At 41.6% G+C, this 14358-nt stretch overlaps 1 protein-coding gene across 1 annotated transcript in view; it reads right to left on the reverse strand.

Moving 5' to 3' along the window:
• Window positions 1-13577, reverse strand: part of TMC2 (transmembrane channel like 2) — a 212269-nt gene extending 198692 nt beyond the window's left edge. Inside the window, exons 1-2 of the mRNA XM_053715757.1 lie at window positions 13573-13577; window positions 13121-13267 (exon numbers count right to left, since the gene is read on the reverse strand). Coding sequence (XP_053571732.1) covers window positions 13121-13267; window positions 13573-13577 — 152 coding nt within the window. The remainder of the gene's footprint in view (window positions 1-13120; window positions 13268-13572) is intronic.
• Window positions 13578-14358: the final 781 nt, after the last annotated feature.

Here is a 14358-nt window from a genome sequence, read left to right on the forward strand (position 1 = left end):
TTAGCTCTTAGCAACAGATTTTATTCTCTCGGAATCAATACATTTTTTATTGAATTTGTTAAAATTCAGGTAAACATTCAAGTTGATTCATTTAACATTTCTGTACAAAACAGCTTTGGAGCATTGTTTGCTAGTGAACTGTGCAGATAGGTTGACATACTAGGCAACCTTCTTCCTGTGAAGTGAATTTATCTAAACATAAAACCATTTTATATTAAAGGGACATTAAACTGCTGGGTGCAACTACAGTAGCATGGGTACTTGCTATTGTTTTCCTCCTCTCAAATCACCACATCCAGTATTTGGCCAATTCCTGCCTCTTCCACTTTAAAAATATATCCAAAATTCACCACTTCCTCACACAAGATACAACTAAGACTTTAATCCACTCTCTCATCATTTCCTGCCTTGACTATTGCAACTCCATCCTCTCTAGCCTCCCTATCTGCCATCTATCTCCCTTACAATCCATTAATAATGCCTTCTCTAGGCTGATCTTGTGGAGTTCTCTGCCTCGCTCTACAAGACTCTCCTAGTTTTCAAACTTGCAAGCACTCCTTAAAGACTCTTCTGTTCAGAGATGCATACAATATACCCTAAAATTTTCTTATCTTAGTTCTTCTCCTCCTTTTGTCATCCCCTTTAACCCCTTAGCATGTACGGTAAGCCTATGAGCCTAGCTGTATTTTTCTAGATCACCTTTATAAGAGCTGATTTACAACAACTCTTGGCAGGGCCCTCTATCCCTATCCCTTTGTCTCCCATAATTGTTACCTTGCATATTAAACCCATTTTTATAGCACTGTGGAATCTGTTAGTGCTCTAAAACTAATTAATAATAATAGTAGTATTAATAATAATAACAATAATAATAAAAACCCATCTGTGAATCCTTTATCTCTTCTACTCTTTGGAGAGAACACATGTGGAGAAAAAAACAATTGAAATTGAATTCACACTTGACTAATTCACTATAGTAAAGGTACAGTGAAGTTAAAATGAAACTGTCTTGATTTATACACAGCATGCAATTTTATCCCCTTAGGTATAAATGACAAAATGTGCTCATCATCAGCACAATGTATTTAAAGCACATGATGAACATGTTTCATCAACCCAAGGGGGGGGGTGCTTTTTTATTATTATTATTATCATTTATTTGTAGAGTGCCAACAAATTCCACAGCGCTATAAGGTTTTTGATCTTGTTGCATGCCACTGCACTTACCCCCACATCCCTGGTGGTTTAGTGCTCTAGGGATGCTGGTGACATAATCACACATGAAATTAGTGATGTCTCTAAGCCCTGGAAACCTGGAGGTGCTGGGCAGGACGACAGGGCATAAGGGAGCTGGATGCAGGGAGTGGACTTAAAACTCCTCAATCTCAGCTCCCTTAAGCACTATAAAAAAAGCAAGGACCACCGTTTGAAAGGTAATTGCCTTCCCTTTCAAACGGTGTCTTGGGGGTTAACGTTTAGGCACGATTTTCTAAAAAATAAGAATGCACGTTTAATACACTTTATATCATGGCTGATATATATATCCTTATAACAGGCCATGAAAAAGGCCTAGAGACCACCAAGACCACCTTTTAAAGCCAAAAAGCCCCTCATTAAAATAAAGCCCCTATATAAGTTTTAATAGCCAGGTGATCATTGTGGTGATAGGGATCACCAGGTGTGAATAAATGTCCATTTAGGCTCATCGGAGCCCCTATGTGCAGATCAAAGTTATATAGCTTTACCAAAATGATCATATAAATATAAGGATAACCCCTTCTTTTTACTATTGTGTTTATGGAAAAAATACACACTATAACCTTATTATTTAACCCTTTAAGTAAAAAAAGACACATGAAGCAAAAAGGAAATTATTTTTTATTTCTTAATTTTTCAATTCTGTGTGTTTTTGTTTCATATATAAAATGTGTAGCGATTTTGTTGCTTCACTCCGGGGTACGTTTTCAAATTAGGGGTTTTACTGAAAATTGGTTGACAAGAGGCATTGTCCAATCTTTATGCGCCATATGCTTCAGGAACTAGCAAAGACGCATGCTCCCAGTTGAGTGCACTCCCACAGTGCTGGGTCTTAACGCACATGCGTTGGTCTAAAAGCCATTGCACAGGGATGCACGTAATTATATATATAAATTTGCAATTGTCTTCACGTGGCCCAGGGAGAAAAGGAAGTGTTAAAAGGTTAACAACAAATAGTAGGTTTACATTATTTTCCATTATATTTTCTATAACAAAGGGGGTAGGTATTAAAATGGTGTTTTTCTTGTTTGCGTACACTGATATTTTATTTGAAAAATCTGTGAACATTTTTTCAGATATCCTCTGTTTTTGTTTTTTGACTTGCTGCTACTGTAAAGCTAATTCTCTTTTTTTTAACCCCTTAAGGACTGGGCATTTCAGACAAAAACTTCCCCAAAAGACCAGAGCATTTTTAGCATTTTTGCTATCACTAATTTTAAACAGAAATAGAGTCTTTTTTTTTATATCTACTATATATATTTTATTTTAGTAGACAACCCAAAGTATTGATTTAGGCCCATCTTGGTATATTTCATGCCACCATTTTCCCGCCAAATGTGATCAAATAAAAAAAAATCGTAAATTTTTTCACAAACTTTAGTTTTCTCACTGAAATTATTTACAAACAGCTTGCGCAATTATGGCACAAATGGTTGTAAATGCTTCTCTGGGATCCCCTTTGTTCAGAAATAACAGTTATATATGGCTTTGGCATTGGTTTTTGGTAATTAGAAGGCAGCTAAATGCCGCTGCGCATCACACTTATATTATGCCCAGCTGTAAAGGGGTTAATTAGGTAGCTTGTAGGGTTAATTTTAGCTTTAGTGTAGAGATCAGCCTCCCACCTGACACATGCCACCCCCTGATCCCTCCCTGACCCCTCTCAAACAGCTCTCTTCCCTCCCCCATCCCCAAAAGGTCACCACCATTTTAAGTACTGGCAGAAAGTCTGCCAGTATAAAAAATTAAAAAAAAATTTAGGTTTTTTTTTTAAATATATATTCTGCAGGGTAGTATCCACCCTTAACTCTCAACCTCCCTGATGCCCCCCAAACAGCTCTCTAACCCTCCCCTCTCTACCTATTAACAACTTTACTATAGTTTTAACCTTTTAAAAAAAAAAAAAAAAACATCGGTAACTCTGCAACTCTGTTTCTGCTGTGCCCTACCTGTGGGGCATGCAGAAATAGCGCAATCTTGCTATTTCTAGTAAGATTGAGGCAGCTATGGGATTTACCACCTGGGTGCAGCTTTTTAGCCCAGTAATGCTTTTCACAGAGTAGAACTTTCCTGTAGTATATCAGTCTTATCCCGCCTATAGTGGTCAGTTCAGCACCAAAATACCAGGCAATTCTTCTCTGAACAAGGAACACAGCAACCTCAGATGATCGTTTCAGCCTGGTATTTTGGTGCTGAACTGACCACTATAGGCGGGATAAGACTGATATACTACAGGAAAGTTTTCAATTTATGTTTATCATCAAATTTGCTTTGTTCTCTTGGTATTCTTTGTTGAAAACTAAACCTAAGTAGGCTCATATGCTCATTTCTAAGCACTTGAAGCCCTTATTTCAGTGTATTTTTGACAGTTTTTCAATGCTAGGCAGTGCTAGTTCATGTGTGCCATATACAGTGTAGATAACTTTATGCCCAATCCCGTGTAGTTATTTATGAGTCAGCACTACATTTAGCCACCAATCAGCAAGCAACACCCAGGTGCTGAATCAAAAATGGGCTGATTCCTGCATTCCTGCACTTCTGCATTTTTTATTAACCCCTAATCTGCCCCCCCTACACCGCCGCCACCTACATTATATTTATTAACCCCTAATCTGCCCCCCCACACCGCCGCCACTATATTAAATTTATTAACCCCTAAACCTAAGTCTAACCCAAAGTTACCTGTAAAATAAAACCTAACCTACGTTACAATTACACCTAACACTACACTATAATTAAATTAATTCCCTAAATTAACTACAATTAAATAAAATTATCTAAAGTACAAACCCCCCCCCCACTAAATTACAAAAAATAATTACAAATTACAAGATTTTTAAACTAATTACACCTAATCTAATCTTCCTAACAAAATAAAAAAGCCCTACCCTACACTAAATTACAAATAGCCCTTAAAAGGGCCTTTTGCGGGGTATTGCCCCAAAGTAATCAACTCTTTTACCTGTAAATTATATTTAAGTTAGGGGTGTTAGGGTTAGGGTTAAACTTAGGTTTAGGGGTTAATAAATATAATATATTGGCGGCGGTGTAGGGGGGCAGATTAGGGGTTAATAAATATAATGTAGGTGGCGGTGGGCTACGGGAGCGGCGGTTTCACAATTTCAGAATGGAATTACAGGAAAAGGGGACAAAATAAATAATGAAAGTATATTGCAGAGCTGTCTTTATATATACGATTTATCATTTTATATTAAAATCTCAAGATGTTTAATGTCCCTTTAATAATAGGAGTAAATAAAAAGTTGCTTAAAATTACATGCTCTATCTAAATCATGAAAAAATGGGTTTAGTATCCCTTTAATATAACATTGTTGGTTATGCAAAACAATAAAAATTATTGAGTAGACTGTCTCTTTAAGCTTCCTCTGGTTGTGTTACTAACAGAATGCTTGAGCTTCATGGTGAAAGAAGGAGAGATTCCTGATTTAAAATCTGGATCATGAAGAAATCGTATACTAATGCTTTCAGTCAGCCAGTAAAAAGGTCATTTGGGCCTGTAATCCTCAGTGTAACCTTGATAGCAGTATTGTATTCTTATGTGCTTTTAATTAAAGCAGAAAACCTGAGCCATGTCATTCTCAAGATATCAGTTAGAGTAGATAAGCTCTTTTACAATCTAAGGTTACAAAACCCTCCACAGACTACCTCAACTTCTTGGTAACTGAATTTATAATGTTTTACAATTGATTATCCTTATCTGAGTGTAACAAAACACATGTACAAGGGAATTTTTTATATTAAATTGACTCATATTCTTGTACATATAGAATACAAATAAAATCTAATGTCTTAGAGAGTGTATCGATAGGCTCACTGCCTACGCAGGAATTGATTGGCCATCACAATGTCTCAGCTGTCATATTACTGAGCCAACAATATCACTAGGGACACAATGTACATTAATGCGTTGCAGCATAACTTAACTCTAGCCCTAGTTACAATTTTACCAACTGCCTGTCTGCAGACAGAGGAACCCTGAAGGAATAATTGAGGAAAGGGTTCTGTGACCCCCATGGAGGCCAAGTGAAGGGGTCATATGGGGGCCAGTAGGTTGGGCCTCTTGAGTGGTAACGCAGGAATTAAACGGAAGTGTGGCATTCAGGAGCAGACCGTGTGAGGAGAAGCTGCTGCTTTCCTGCGCACAGTAGGATAGCGGGACCGGTGAACGGCAGGTGGTTTTGCACCTGTGCTATGGGGCTGCATGTCAGGAGCTGTGTTCTTTGCCATTACAGGGCGGAGCAGGAGGAGGACCGGGAGCATCGAATGGCGTCCAGAAAGTGCAAGGAGAAGCTGCTGCTTCCCTTTGCACAGCTGCATGGCGGGACCTGTGGCAATGGCAGGTGGATCCTACCTGTCCTTCGGTTGCAGCGGGTGGAAGCCGTATTATGGTGAGCATCGGACTGGAGGCTGGCAGGTAAGGCTGAGAGCAGCGATGTGCAGATGTGCGGAGGATGGGGGATGGTGATACTAAGTGCGGCAGGTGTCCGGAGGTGCAGACGGTGGGCTTTGAGCTCGCTGGGGGCAGGTAAGTAGTGTAGGGATGAGGGCCTCAGGGGGACAGCATAATCGCAGGTGCATGTACGGGGCTTAGATCCAGCTGGCTGGAGCGGTATACGGCAGCGTGGCTCAGCATGCTGTAGGGGTTTTTCAGACGGGGATGATTGTCTGAGGGACCGTTAGAAAGAGGAAGTGGCAAGAAATGGTGAGCATGGTCCCAGAGGTGACGGCGAGCAAAGGCTCTTGCAAGGACAAGTACAGGGTTTGGTGCGGGAATGGTCACGGCCATGGTTTTCTGGGCCGAGGGAGCAGTTGATGTAAGGCCTTGTCTGGGGTCTGTCAGGGCCATGGTGGGTAAAGGCAGACCACTTGCTTAAGGGCTCCGGTGGGGCTGGATCTTGTGCGGAGGACAGACGCTGCAAATTGAAGGAGGTGGATTATGGCAGCATGGCTCAGCTCTGTGCAGGGTGGGAAAGGAGCTGTTCTGATGTCGGGCTTTCACAGTGCTGCTGGAGCGGTGGTCGGCCAGGGTGCCTGTTAAATCTTTTGCGCCCGCAGGGTAGCCATGTGGGACGGAGCAGGGCCCTGTCAGGACTGTAGGCAGGCATACAGGATCCAGCATGGGACGGAGCCTATGCGGGAGGCAACAGTGGACTTGAGACGCAGCAGGGTATGGCCGTTGGGGAGGTTTCCTTGTTGGGAGTATGATAGGTGTGGGGCTAGAGGGCTTGGAGACAGTCTAGGAGCTCTGGGTGGGTGGATAGTAGGTACATTAATGTGGAAGCCGGGGTGAAATGGAGAGGTAGAAAGGCCTGATTAAGAGGGAAAGTTGAGAGATCAGAGAGCAGCTTGGAAGTTGGAGTGGGGGGGTTTACATTAGGGATTCCTGGAGGTGGGGGGTGGGGACTTAATTTAGGAACAATTGGCATACATTTCATGGGGGGGTGCAGGGGGGGCATCTAACCCTGGGGTTTTAGTTGGCTCTTAAGGGACTGACATGGGGGCAGTATATAATCTAGGTATTTCAATGGGGGGGTTCTAGTAGTGGTGTGAAGGTGTTCAAGTAGGGGTTAGGTTCACGGGGCAAATTGGTAGGTAGGGGGCATAGTTTGGGGGAACAGGGGTGTGCAAGGTCTTGCCTCATGGTAGGGGGTTTTCAGGAGCAGATACGGCAAATGGGGGAGCTATAGGCGACCATTGTGGGAGCATCACGGCAGGGGACCAGCTCAATATCAGCTGCCATATAAGGATTCATAGGAGTCGTAAAATTACTGACCTACCAACTTGGAAATTGTTCGGGAGGTATATAATGGTAAAAAAATAAATGAAAAAATAATAATAATAAATGAATCAATTAAGTGGCGGGAGCAGCAGGAGGCATATAGAGGGTCTTGGATTGCTGTACGGGCATAGTGCTTAAGTCTAATGCCTCTTAACCCAAAGGTTGTGAGTTCAAACCCGGCCTCAACTGCTAAAAAAAAACTTTTCTTGGTATCAATTTAGGTGTGTAGGGGCTGGCATATTTGGGGTGGTTCCCAACTTTACAGGTTTCTTCCTAAGATCGCTATGATAATGATTATTTGGTGCATGGAGGGAGGGTATTTGCGGGCAGCTTGGCCTGTAGCCTTGTTTATTGGTTGGTGTTTTTCTATTGTGGTTTTAGGTATATGTATCCAGTATATAAAAAAAAAACAAAAAAAAAAACGGGGGGTTAGTGTTTTTAGTTTTGGTCGAAGGTCCGAAGGGTTTCCTGTCAGAGCCTTTAGCGTTTTTATTTTGGTGGATGTTTGGTTAGGAGGTAGCCATGTTGTCTCAGTTCATTTTCTGGGGTTCGAGCGGTGAGGATGGGGTGGTTAGCTCAGCGGCTACAATGGCGGGAGGTTTAGAGTTTGAATCCCTATGTGGTTGCTGCAAATTCCTTTGAAATTTTTTCGTGTTTATGGTTATTGAGTTTCCTGTTTTGGTATTGCTATGTATGTATTCAGTCCCTTGTTTATGGGTATATATATATATATATATATATATATATATATATATGTATATATTTATTGGGAAGTCTCCTTTATCTGTATTTTCCTTTAATTTGCCAGTCCCTATTTTAATGCCTTTGAAGGAATTTTCCTCTCATTCTTTCTATATAAAATGGAGCGGATTTGTAACCCCTTTTGGAAGCGATAGAAAATAAATTTGGCTAAAGGGGACATAAAACAGGTTATGGTATGCCAAAATCCTAAAGGGAAAATGAATGAAATCATATAAAATCCCCATCAGGGTTTAGCCAGAGGCAGGGGAGGTCACCTGAGTTAACAGCTGTTAGGCATGCTCCGGTTGTTAATCCCCCTTTCACTTCTGAAGGTTACCAAAATTAAAGTTGGCTACAGTTATTATTATTATTATTATCGGTTATTTGTAGAGCGCCAACAGATTCCGCAGCGCTACAGTTATAGACATAAAAGGAAATATTTGGGGGTGCTAAGCTCTACAATGTTGAACCTAAACTGAAATGGATTAAGGACATGACTTTGCAGTATAGAATGGTTGGTAATGTGTTTTAGTTCATAGGGTGGTATTTTGGCTTTATCCTATCTTGTGCCATGCTCCCTTTTAATTTCGGCCAGTTCCCGGTAGTTGCGGATTCAATGTTATGGGGGTCCTCTTGGGAGGTATCAATGTAGTCAAATGGGTTTCCCCTGGCCCCCGGATTTAGGATCGGGTTGATTCCTGTTTTTTACATGCTGTTCTTCTTCCCATCCTGCTATGGTTATTGTTGCTGTTTTATTGGGAGTATGGTTTGTGGGGCCCTGTCATTTCGGTTATCCCTTCCCCAAATTTACATAGGTGGCAGATTTATAGGGTAGTCTTAATGGTGCTTGGTGTTATCTTAACTTTGTTGGAATGCATTATTTACGGTATGATTATGCGGCGTGCACACTGGCACGGCCTAGTGGTTAAAGGGACACTCAAGTCAAAATTAATCTTCAAGATTCAGATACAGCATGCAATTTTACAACTTTCCAATTTACTTAAATTGACAAAATGTGCACAGTCTCTTGTATTTACGCTTTTTGAGTCACCAGCTCTTACTGAGCATGTGCAGAATTCACTGCAAATGCGTATATGCATTTGTGATGGGCTGATGGCTGTCACATGATACAGGGAGTGTGGAATCAGTCATAACTTTGCAATTTATTTAACAAAAATCTACTACTCATTTAAAGTTCAGTCCAAGTGCTATTGCAGTGTCTTATTATCATGCAGTGGTTGATTATGGAAGCCTACTGGATTGACTGGTCCTTTAACTCTGATGTTGGTGGATTGGTAGGTTGTGAGTGTGAATTCAACTTGTAAGATGCAGGATGTTCAACATTTAAGTGTGATTAATTGATGGTTCTGTTTATAGCGAATGGTCCATTTCTCGGGATGTTCGCTGTTATTGGAAGTTTCCATGCAGGGTTTTATAAGTCGCAGGTGGACAAGGCTAAAAGCTTCTGGGGGGAACATGCTGGGAACTGTCGGGTGGGTCGGTTGTTTATTTGGGTTTTGGGAGCCGGTGGTGGTCCCACAGAGGTGATGTTAGGTCGGGGTTCAATGTATAGTGGCTAAGGTTGATTGGGCTGGGGGGAAGCTCACGCTCTCCTGCGATCTAAAGTCGTTGTGCTCTAGTGGTTAGCTTCGCTGCCTATCAGGCAAGAGGTTGTGAGTTCGAATCCAATTTAAGATGTTTGCTCTGTGTGTTTTTAAAGTTTTTGTGGCTTGTGAGGCTTTAGTTTAAGGGGTGTTTGTGGGGAACGCTGGGTCGAGGTTCCTGCCTTTTTTCGGGTTCACGGCTCGGTTGTGGTGGTGGGTTGTTATTTTAATTTCCCCGATGTTGAGGGTAGCAGATGAGGTATCTAAAGAATTATTTATTTGCTTTATTACTTCAAAGTTTCATGTTCTTTAAAGTATGGGAAGATGCCTGTATACACCACAATAAATTGGGTGAGTTTGCGGGTTTAGTAAACTGATATGTTGTAACAGGGGTAAATTTTCATGCTTGGTTATCTTATGTCTGTATTTAAATCATTCCTCATTTCTTGGGCAGGCCATCGAAATATTAACACGTTATTCCTTATTTTCCTATAACCCACTGAGAGCATATTCCTTTTACAGGTAGAGGTTGACAGGGCTCGGCCTCAAGGCCAAGAACCGGCAGGAGGGGCGGTCCCATAATAATAAACAGATTCAAACGCCATTATAGGGTTAATGGTAATTCTTGTGGATGGTTGTTGCACTCCGGCAGGTGAGGTGGATCAGGAGTGGTGAGTAAAAGGGTGGAGGTTGTTTATGCGGACCCCTCCCCCCTTTTTTAGAGTGGTACTGCATCGGCGGTGGGGTTTGTGGGTAGTATTTGGTGTTCTCCATCGGTGGTTATTGTTCTTTAAGTCGGATGGGTTCCATATTCATGGCGATTGGTCCTTATCAATTGGTGCTGGTTGCTTCAGTCTAATTAAAAAAATAAATAAATAAATAAATAAAAAATAAAAAATCCTAGCCTTTTGTGATTCGGGTCGTGGCAGTATATTGTTTGTTTCATTCCAGGTGAGGTTTGGATTTTGTAAGCTTGTTGTATGGGGGTGTTCGGAATTAGCGTAATGGTTGTGCAGCAGCGTAAGACTTAACCAGCCCAGGTGATTCCCATTGTTGGGAAATCAATCTTTCCTTTCCCTCCTATTTAGTTTGGTCTGGGTTTCAGTTTCATATGAGATAAATGAGGTTAGGTGTGCAAATCTCTGTCCCTTGGAGAGTTTTTTGGAATATGTGTCTTGTTGTATGGGGTGGGCTGGTTTCAATTTGGTGTTTGTGGGCCCGTGATGGTTCCTTTTTCCTCCAGGTGGAAGTACCCTAGCGGTTGTTGTTGTTGGCCAGCTTTTGACTCATTGCAGGGTTATAAAGGCCGTTGGTGGCGGTGCTCGATGTGGTGTCGTGCTGTGGCGGGGGGTGTTTGCCTATTTTGTGGTGGTCTCGATCAGAGAAGATTGTTGGTACCTCCTGTTGGATTGGCAGGGGAGAATTTTATACAATGGGGCGTGCCCTTCTTAGTGGTAGGAACGGCACGTGTGGTGGATGGGCAAGCACCCCGGGGGGTTTTATGGATATGATCAACTTACCATTTGGTTATATTATTGATATATTATTTATGGTATTCAATAAAACAAGCTGCGGCCTTTATAACCCCAGATTCTTGTGTCAGACATTTATTTAAGCGGAACGCAAGTGCCTAGTATGGGGGTCAAGAGGAACCCTGAAGGAATAATTGAGGAAAGGGTTCTGTGACCCCCATGGAGGCCAAGTGAAGGGGTCATATGGGGGCCAGTAGGTTGGGCCTCTTGAGTGGTAACGCAGGAATTAAACGGAAGTGTGGCATTCAGGAGCAGACCGTGCGAGGAGAAGCTGCTGCTTTCCTGCGCACAGTAGGATAGCGGGACCGGTGAACGGCAGGTGGTTTTGCACCTGTGCTATGGGGCTGCATGTCAGGAGCTGTGTTCTTTGCCATTACAGGGCGGAGCAGGAGGAGGACCGGGAGCATCGAATGGCGTCCAGAAAGTGCAAGGAGAAGCTCCCGCCCTCCCTCCCCTTTGTTTTGTTTCTAGGTGGTTGGAGCAGTATGTCGCAGCGTGGGGGTGCGGGGGGTGTTTGCCTATTTTGTGGTGGTCTCGATCAGAGAAGATTGTTGGTACCTCCTGTTTGATTGGCAGGGGAGAATTTTATACAATGGGGCGTGCCCTTCTTAGTGGTAGGAACGGCACTTGTGGTGGATGGGCAAGCACCCCGGGGGGTTTTATGGATATGATCAACTTACCATTTGGTTATATTATTGATATATTATTTATGGTATTCAATAAAACAAGCTGCGGCCTTTATAACCCCAGATTCTTGTGTCAGACATTTATTTAAGCGGAACGCAAGTGCCTAGTATGGGGGTCAAGATGATCTGTGACATTATAGTATGTTAATATCAGGGGCAGTGAGATTTTGTTACACTCAATATATTGACTGTCATCATTGCTGCAGGAATTTTGTTGCAGTCAAGCATGATGATACCACAAGAAACTCTAAGTGTGTGTGTTTGTGGGAGGGGGTAACGTGAATGTGAGAAGTATTGAAGGAAAAAAAACATGAGTGGGAAAATGGAAAGAGGGGTGAACAGAATGGGAATAATCAGGGGGTAAAGAGAGAAAGTATGTAATGAGTGAAGGTAAAGACTGAAAATGGTGAAAGAAAAAAGATGGACAGAAAAACACAGCACCTATCAATTTAATGTCAGGAAAATATACAAATTTTATAAATTTACAAGTATTTGGTGTTAAAATATGCCTCATCTATACATGGTTAGCTTCCAAAATACAGTGAAGTTGTTTATTCAGTTTACTGAGGTTAAACACACAAAGTTCTAGTGTGAGCAGTGCAAAAATAACATGCTTCAACAAATTAGTGCATGTCTTTTTATCACTACGATATCCCTTTAACTTCCTGGAATTAACATTTCACTTCTTTTATGTTTTTAGACACAATATTTTTGTACATTGAACACTTGGGGGCCGAATTATCAATGTGCGGATGGAAATGATCCGCTGTAGCGCTTCATCTCCTCCGCACATTGATAAATACCAACAGCATACGCTTGTGCAATGCTGCCCCCTGCACATTCGCAGACAATTGGCCGCTAGCAGGGGGTGTCAATCAGAGGTGGCGGACGAGTTAAGGAGTAATCTTAAGACCGCTGCTTCTTAACTCCTGTTTCCGGCGAGCCTGAAGGCTCGCGTGGAAACAGAGGCATTGGGGTCCATACGAGGCATGATAAATCGTAAACCCCATGATAAACCCCCTAATTACCATACCATACCATAAATAGCCATGGTTTCTGAATTTTTTATTGCTTTAATATAAAACTACTTGTGTAGAGTCTGACAAACTGCATTTGCGGCCATATTTGAAATAAAAAAATATGAAACTAAAGGTAATCGAGTCTTAGAATATTTTATTATTATAGCTTACAAATGCTTGAATATTTGAGTGTAATAAAGAACAAGGGAACAGCAATGTTTGCCCATTTGTCATCTCATTAACCCCATCATCTAAGACTCAATTGCTGGGATTTTTTGTTTTATTTAATGACAGGGTAAGGAGACCAGACCCTATCCCGGGCATGAGCATTTTTTTTCATATTTTGTATAGAGGAGTTGTGCTGTCACTATATTATTTGAGAGTAGAGGTAATTGATGTCAAAGCTCCATCACATGATCATTGTGAAGTGCATTTAAACCACTGTTTGCCTAATACAATTTCAACCCTGATCATATTGTACCTTAAAATAGCCAATTTTTTCTTCATACGCCAGGGCTTGTTTCTTATGGTTGCTATTAACTTCTTCTTTTCATCTACTTGTTCTAATAGTTTTTCCATTTCTTCCTCAGTCATGGACTCCTCATCAGAAGAAGGAGAGGAAGACTCGCTTTCCAAAAAAAAAAAAAGATTTACTTAGTTATTAATACATTTACATTCATAGTAATATTATATATATAGATACTGTATGTATGTTAATATATGTAACTATTAGGCCATGATTTAAAGTTTGCATGGACACTGGACAATAAACATGTCTAGTCAATATGAAGTAATAGAAGATTCACATATATCTATACCAAGGGTTCCTGATTCCTAAGTCATCTGCACTTCTAGGCTACAGAGTTATCCAATTAGTCCATCTATTAGGCTGTTACTTGATTGTATTTAGCAAATGCCCTATCTCAGATGTACCGCATAGTATCTATCATAGCATAGTATTTAGGGTTGTCACCTTTAGTTCAGGCAAAACCTGAACTATCTGGCGCCGAGCACAGCACAGCAAAAATTGTTTGTGCACACAATGAGGCATATTTATCAATGTGAGAGCGGACATGATATGAAGTCGGTTGATTTCTGTCCGCGGCCTCAGAGCAGGCGGACAAGTTATGGAGCAGCGGTTTTTAGTCCGCTGCTTCATAACTTCTTTTTCCAGCGAGCTTGATAAATATGCCCCTATGTATAATAGAACTTTAGCACTCTCACATATATATTCACACTCTCACACACTATTTCACAAACACACTCTCTCACACACTCATCATGTCCGCCCGACATCGCTGAATGCCGACAGCATACACTGTCGGCATTTAGCATTGCACAAGCAGTTCTGATAAACTGCTTGTGCAATGCCACCCCCTGCAGATTCGCTAGCAGAGGCTGTCAATCAGCCCAATTGTATAGGATCGGGCTGATTGCTGTTGCCGCCTCAGAGGCAGTGGACCAGTTAAGGAGCAGTGGACCAGTTAAGGAGCAGCGGACCAGTTAAGGAGCAGTGGACCAGTTAAGGAGCCTGAAGGCTCGCGTTGAAACAGTTACATTGGGGCTGATTGACAGCTTGGTAAATCAGCCCCTTTGTGTCTAAGCAGTCTACTCCTCCTAGTGGTTCCACAGCCTTGTTCTTATGCAGTGCACATTTTAACAAATCTCAATAACTAAAATGGAAAATTGAGAATGAAATCAAGGCATGTTCAATAGCGA

This window comes from Bombina bombina, chromosome 5 (assembly GCF_027579735.1).
Source record: "Bombina bombina isolate aBomBom1 chromosome 5, aBomBom1.pri, whole genome shotgun sequence".
Taxonomy (NCBI): Eukaryota; Metazoa; Chordata; class Amphibia; order Anura; family Bombinatoridae; genus Bombina; species Bombina bombina.